We start from the raw sequence: 8,123 nt of genomic DNA, 5'->3' as shown, positions 1-8,123 counted from the left end.
ATTAATACAACGGAGAGCTGGTAAGCATTGAAAATACTGAAGTCTACTTCATTCCATTGAAATTTATACCTCAAATATAGATATAATACTAACATTTCTCCCTCGAGCGGCACGCACGTGAGCGGCGCGCACACGAACACGACTAGGCACAGGACCAGCTTGCCGTGGCCGGTACGGTGCTTGGTCAACACGCGGTAACAGTTGCGGAGCACGTCCAAAGGATTGACGGCCCGGATCACGTCCTGGTACAGCGATATCTGGTCACCCGCGTCTTTTTCCCTCTGACGGGCGTCTTTGTCGTCGATGAACACGAACGTGAACACGAGCGCGGTCAGGCCCAGGAGGATGGACACCACGTACGCGTGCACGAATCCCACGTGGACCACTATGAACCCGTAGACGAGCATTCCCAGTATGCCGCCCACGGCCAAGGTGCCACCGACCGTGCCGTACTTGAACGTCCGCCACTCTTCCGTGGTCGTGTCGGCCACGTACGAGTTGATGCCGTTGAACAGCATCGGCGGGCCGCCGGTCAGCGACAGCGCGGCCGCCTGCGCGGTGGCAGTCAGCGCCGGCGACACCGACCACACGACGGTGCAGTACAGCGACAGCGCGTCCGCCAGTATCTGGCCGACCACCGGCAGCACGATCAGTGGCCTGCGGCGGCCGTGCCGGTCGCTCCACGTGCCCGCGGCCATGGACAGCGCTATGGGCACCAGCTGCTGGACGAGCGTCTTCCAGCCGTTGATCGGCGCCACCACGTGCTGCGCCGCCGTCTCGTCCGGGCACTTGGAGCCCACCTGGCCGGCCATCGCGCCCGTCGGGTCGCACGCCTTGTACAGCAGCAGGTTGGTGCTCAGACATCCCGAGAACACCGTGGCAACGAAGTAGAACAGCAGTACGGGCTCTACGGACACGCGGGCCATCGCGTTGCGTACGATCAACATGGTTTTCGGCTAAGCGAGTGTTGTGGCGCGGTGAAAGTCGACGTGTGTTACCGTCGCTGTTGTCGTTACGCTTCGCACGAGTCCGACATTGTAGCGCCGGAACAAATGGTGTTGATTGGGCGCGCGCTAACCGACCGTGTTACGATGTGCGAGACCGACCTAATAGATAGGCGTCTGCGGTTCGATTGATTTATTATTCCGATGTCTGATAACGGCGGTGGTGTAGTTTCTGTTGTTGTTGTTGTTGTTGTTGTTGCTGTGATAACGGAGTGAGCACTTTATGCTCTCGACCTCATAAAAATCACCGGTCGCAACAGCGTTGAAATTTTTTATCTAAAACGTGTTGACATTAATGCTGCAGCGTTATAATTCGGCAGCGGTGGCGGCGGCGGCGAAGACGACGAGTGATGTGTGTCATATTGTTATACACTGATGTTGTATTTTGGACGAGCGTACGTGTTGCAGATAAGAAAATTAATTGAAATGAATCACATTTCGACAATTAATTTAATCGTTGTGTTTCGAGTGGTCGCGAGTGTCGTTTATTTGAGTCCACTCTCGTTCAGGCTGAGATGAGATGATTTATTTACGCGAATTCGTGTGGTAAATGCCTGCCGAACCGCATTGATTTACCATAGGTATACGGACGAATTAAGCACTCAATAATATTGTACACAAATAGTTAATATCTACCTGTAAAAAATATTACTCAGGTAATCATACAATAAGTGATCACATATTAATGCGGTTTAGAGTTAAAAAGCGCGAATGAAAATAATTATAATATGTTTGGTTAAATATGGTACGACCGACAATCGCATACTTTCTTAGTATACGATGTATCACGAAAATAATTTTTTATTTTGTCATTTTTATTGATTACGGTGTTATTATATTGTAATTTGAGTTACCACAAGGAACAACATACTTGAAAAATTATGATCTTGCTGAACTGAACACAGTTGCTTGTTTTATCTGTTGTTCTGCGTCTACGATAACACATAAATTTTCCAACAATTAGATAATAATATTGTCGTAGCCAATCAATTTAAATGTATTGAAAATTGACATTATTACTAAACGATGGATACGTCTAAACAACATGTGATACATAATAATTGCTGTTATGTATAATATTAATACCGTGACACAGTAGTGCATTATTATTATATAATATAAAATAATATAAAGTGAAACAATTTATTTACGCAGACAAATGTGTCAGGTTAATAAATATCGCCAATTCATATTTTTTTTACAAAATCAACAATGGTGCTAAATTTTTTAAAAGAACTTATTTACCGAAATTAATTTGGTTAGACTGGGTTAGGTTATAGTATTGTAAATATTCATAAAAATTAAATAAATAAACCACATTGTATAGGTTACCATACTATTAAATACTAAATTGGTGTACAGACTTTGGACATTGAACGAACTTTTATAATAGTTATGTATAATAACGATACAAACTGTTTCTATGTTTTTTTTTTTTTTTTTAAATTGTGGTATACAATGAATGTTGTTAAAAATCATGACAATGACTGAGTTAAACATAATTTATTTCATAGTTAATTTAACTTGTTGATTTTAAGTATAATTTAATTATTAAAAATTGTATTTTTACTAATTGAAGGTTATTGTGTTATTGTTACTCGTTTTAATTCAATAAATAGTAAATAGATTTTTTACATTTAATTTAGTGATAATTTTTAGATAATTTTTGATTTAATAAATAATAACATACCATATTATACAGTTTAATGATGTACACACAAAAACGTCCTAAATATGATTTATTCTTATTATTAAGAGATATATTTTTTTTTAGAATTTAGATTTAAGAATTTCTTAGTTATTTCTAAGCTCTATTTCATGAGCTTGTAACATTAAAAAAAATGTATTATTTTAGAATAAAATGCATAAGATATAAAATATTTTAACAAATATAATAAGTAGAAAATATTTGAGTAATCGCCGAATTTAATTAAAATTATTCTGCTAAAATCAATTTAAAATATAATGATAATTTGATAACATTTTATAATATAATAGTATTATAAAAATTATAATGATTGTTACAGCCTATAGGTATATTTAACTGTTATATTTATTTTTAATATTTGAAATTTTTTTTTTTTTTTTTATTGAACTTAAGCCCGGCAACTAGGGCCATTAGCTGTTTGTAAGGGTTACGTTGTAGGTTGGTACGGTAGGTTGTATTTTTTATGATTGTTACGGTTGATAGCAAACACGTGTATGTGTGGCAAGGTTTTTAACCACTATGATCCCGAGTGGTCACCCATCCGGGAGCTAGTAGCTGTGGCCGTTACTTACTCTCAGTCGCATTCCGCGACTGGTAGCAGCCAACGCGCCACGCCAAGCCACAAATATTTGAAATTTATAGTTATAGAATATACAATTATAGTTTATTGTAAGAATTTTAAATGTTATTCATATGTTGGCTGGTAATTAAATACTCGAGGATTAAAATTTAAAATAATTTCATATATTATATATAATTATTATAAATATACTAATATTGTAATCTAAATAAGATATTATTAAATAGTAAAATTAGCTTTTAAAATGACCCATTTTCACATTTTAATGTTTAGGTACTACTATAAAGATAAAGAGCCTTTCATTTATGAAACTTAGCCATAAATACTACAAATGACTATATTACTAATATCCTACAAGGCTAAAATAGCTATTTATAACTGTTTTATTGATTCATATACTCAATTTAATGTACTGTTAATAATTATTTTACAATACCTATAGATGTTAAATAATTATTTGGGTTTTTCAGATGCCAAGAAACAAAGATATTATTTTGTTTGTGATTTGAATATACCCTTTCTGGCTTCAAGCTATCACTGATGTATTATGTATTTATATCAAGTACTTTTGAATTTAAATAGTTGTACGTACGCACTAATTGCTATTTTAATATTACCTCATTGAGTAAATAGGTTTTATATACGATAATTTTTTAGCATGTATTAATAGTAGCTAGTGGGTTCAGCATGACAACTTTGATTCTATATTGATAAATTTCTGACTTGTTTCAATGTTAATTATTTATTATTATTGGTGTAAACTATCAAAATAGAATATGTATTTTAACGATATATTAATCAAATATATATTTGAACTTCAGTTAATTATCTTCAAACTAACTACCTTTATGATTCATTCATAAATATTAAATTGATATTAATTTATTAAATTATAAAATATTTAAATAGATTAACTAGCTTCAAGGATTTGCTATAATATGTTTTTTTTATGAGACTTTTACACGTATAAAATTATTGTAATAATTATAATTTTTAAAAATTTAAGTAAATCTTTATTTTTTTTTTTTTTTGTTAAAATTTGAACATAAACATAAAAAGCAACCTAGATACGCAATTAAAAGTAAAACTTCAATTTAAATGTTTTAAATAATTTTTCTTACGAAAATTTGAGCGTGTATTTATAAATAAATATTATAGAACATAATATAATATACATAATATTTTATATTATATATATTAAATATATAATGTATCTTATAATAAACGCTGCGTATATTAAATAATAATATTCATACTTAATAGGTGTATTATTAATAAGAAGAGTGGTGAATGGTACTTGTATAGGCTGTATAGACTGCATAAAACAGGAAAATTATATATGATTTCTGTAAGAAATAGATAACTACCAAATTTGACGAAAATTTATCCCCAATTATAAATTACATGTATTTAATGCATTCATACATTATTTAATAAAAATTTATGAAAAAAACATTTTTGATAATTTTTTACTGAAATGATTATTATAAAACTTTTACAAATTTCTCAAGGTAAAATATTTTTAAGTTTGTCTCTTCCCCAAATAATGCCAACTGGTGACAAATTTTAACAAGAGTGTTACGTAAATACATTAAGATACTTTTAAAACATTCTGATCTGAAATATGGTTGTGCTATACTTAACTAAATGTACTAAATTTGCTTCCAGAAAGTGTAAATTCTGCATATTTATAAGCTCAGACATATAAAATATATTATTAAAATATTGATTAGTACATCTATAGTAAGCTAAATAAATACAGTTTTTTCATTTTTAAGATCAAAACAATTCGAAGATTTTTATAATAATCAGCAATTGGTTAAAATTATGTAATCCTAGCTGTCCCGTTCAACGTTGCTTATGTCAATAGAAAATTATCATTATGCTAGATTGAGCCTTAAGGTTATTTTTGTTTTGGGATGATAGTTTTTTAGAAAGAATACCTATTGTCTTTGAATAAATAATTATTAAAGTCATTGTATCAAACTGAAAAATGCTTACTATAAATAATAGCAGTTAGGGTAAAAATGTAAATAATTAATAATTTTTTTTACGTAGCTTCGCCTGTGTCGGGTCATATATTATTTTTTAAGTTATAAAATTTTTAAATATATTTACTTTCTAATATTTCTTTGTAAACAATATTATTAATTTTTTATCAGGTGTATAAACATATAATCATAGGTAGGTATTTCTGTAAAATAAATAATTTGACTATTGGTGATTGGCAGAGATTTCAGTTTCGAAGCTTTTATTTAAAAATAATACTCTCAATCTTATTTTGTTGCACAATTTTAGTGTGTTCAATCTACACATTAAAATCGGTCGATAGTTAACATAGTTTTGAAGTTCATGAATTACGAACTACGGATATTATAATTTAAAATACATTTGAATAACAAAAAATAATAATTAAATGTTATTTTATTTTATAAAAAATATTCGATTTTTGTTAGTCAAAACGAAGTTCAAGTGTAAACCCCCATAACAGCAACCTATAGTGGTTAATAAAAGATACTAAAAATATACCTGAGATCTCAATGAATCTATTGATACAAATTATATTGAAATGGATCCAGTAGTTTCTAAGATAATTCATTTAATAAAAAAATCATTTCACATTTATTTATTTTGTAGGAGTTAAGCATTTTTTTAAATTTTATTTCACTGAATAAATGGCGCTATCTTATATTCCTATTTTTTGAAAATAGAATTTTGATTCATAAAAATTGCTTAAAACTGACACTATTTTTTTTAGAATATATTTTATTATTTGAAAATAACTTTATGACAATTGAATTTTAATAAGAAGTTTCAAAAATTATTCGTTATAAAGATTTTCTTTTTTACATTTATACATTATATGGATACTAATACGAATGAATGATCAATAATTATAAAATTATGTGTTTTTTCACAATGAAATTTACAATAAATAAAATTATAAACATTATAGAGCTATAGCATATTCAAATTTATAAATTAGTTTTTAAAAGTATTATCATAATAAATGTTCAAGGTTAACAAGTTTGAAAAATGTATCAAATATAGATTGATAGGTACGATGTACAAACAATACACTTACCACAATGTAAAACTTATAAAATGGGGAAAAAATATGTTTATACATATTTTACGACAATGTTGCACACATAAATGTTGTATAGTATTAATAGGCCTGTAAATATACATTTACCTTATATCCCGTTTTTAATAACTCAAAAACAAAATAGGAGTAAATAGGTAGTAAATACATATTATTAAGTACATTTAAAACTCAATGTTATTAATATTTACATATGTAATTTCTAGTCAAATAATTCGCAATTATACATTCAACAGTTTATTCAACTACAATTATACGCACGGTTACCTAGCTTGTAATGACTATCCATTAAAAATATTAAAAATATTACACAATATATTAAACTAAGTGCATTGTGATACATAATAGATAATATTATGTAATATCGTATGGCATAATTAAAATTAGTAAAGATAATATAATTAATTTATATTCCTGTCGTATAATAATTTGTTTTTAATATTCAGTACTTTATTCTCACTAAATTAAATATTATACTTCATTCAATATTCAAAGATATTTTTAGAATCTTAATATTGTATGCAGTGCTACGATTGATATTTTATAATATATTATTCATATACTCACTTATACGGCTATACATCTATACGTGAAGTAATTACTTAATTTTGAAAAACACGTCATTGTGACTCGTGTTGACGTACAGCAAGCCAAAACATGTGTCTAGGACTTGTATATAATATATTGTGTATTATAATATGTAGGATTGCAAATGGTATTACATCGACTACTCAGTTGAGCATTATTTTAAACATCTACCACGGTGTGTAGGTATCATGTCATCAAATATTAATATTATAGTTGTTGTACATAGATATTATAACTGATATTATAAAACACAAATATTATTTTTTTATATTATAATACTGATGTTCATCGAAGGAATCATTCACAGAATTAGCAAATACACTAAATGGATTATGTGTATCAATTTACAGTAAACATGTAGGTATACTATACTACAGCAATATATTACACACACACACACACACACACACATATATACATATATAATATATATATATATTATATATATATATATATATATATTTATATTTATATTTATATATGTATATAGTGTACAATAATTATTGAAGTATAGTTATTTATTATAAAAAATTATTATGATTAAATACCCTAAACTCACTGACATCATACGATACTGAAAAAAACATGTAGGTATTGTATATTTGTATTGGCACTACGAAGCGATGTTTTGTGACTGTTTTATATTATGTATATAGTGTTATATGATATTATATTCATTTCACAGTTTCACCATATTTGAGTCGGTTATATGGTATTGAAAACAATAAACACTATTGAAAAAAAAAATAATAACTCAAAAATCGATTTGTATTATAGTAGTTTAAAGAACGTAAGTACATTACAGTCAGCTGTCGACAAGACGTGTTGTAAAACACTGTATAGTGCGTACTGTGTAATGCGTAAGCACGTCGTGGAGACCCCATCGGTGACGACAAAGATACCGGTTTTTTGTTGTTTATCGATTGAGGGAAAGTGGTGGGGATAAAATATATCGTAGAAATCGCTAAACGTTATCATAAAACATTTTTTAAATTTTAAAATTTTTTTCGGTGAAAATGTAGTACTATTATTTACGTACATATAGTTGTATAAGTATATTATTTATACTATATAAAAATATGCTATTGACATTTTGCCAATGTATTTGATTTGCCTAGTACTATCACATAAATAATA

The 8,123-nt window shown here is 29.7% G+C and overlaps 1 protein-coding gene across 2 annotated transcripts in view; it reads right to left on the bottom strand.

Moving 5' to 3' along the window:
* Positions 1 to 7,800, bottom strand: part of LOC112593749 — a 16,627-nt gene extending 8,827 nt beyond the window's left edge. Inside the window, exons 1-3 of one of the 2 annotated variants that reach the window (XM_025338275.1) lie at positions 7,535 to 7,800; positions 1,876 to 1,936; positions 70 to 1,640 (exon numbers count right to left, since the gene is read on the bottom strand). In XM_025338275.1, the coding sequence (XP_025194060.1) occupies positions 70 to 947 (878 nt within the window). In that variant the 5' untranslated portion in view covers positions 948 to 1,640; positions 1,876 to 1,936; positions 7,535 to 7,800. The remainder of the gene's footprint in view (positions 1 to 69; positions 1,641 to 1,875; positions 1,937 to 7,534) is intronic. The other variant, XM_025338274.1, reaches the window with a different exon arrangement.
* Positions 7,801 to 8,123: the final 323 nt, after the last annotated feature.

Source organism: Melanaphis sacchari, unplaced genomic scaffold (assembly GCF_002803265.2).
Source record: "Melanaphis sacchari strain LSU unplaced genomic scaffold, SCAv2.0 Contig20_pilon_pilon, whole genome shotgun sequence".
In the NCBI taxonomy this organism is placed as follows: Eukaryota; Metazoa; Arthropoda; class Insecta; order Hemiptera; family Aphididae; genus Melanaphis; species Melanaphis sacchari.
This window is presented reverse-complemented; position numbering and strand designations above follow the sequence as displayed.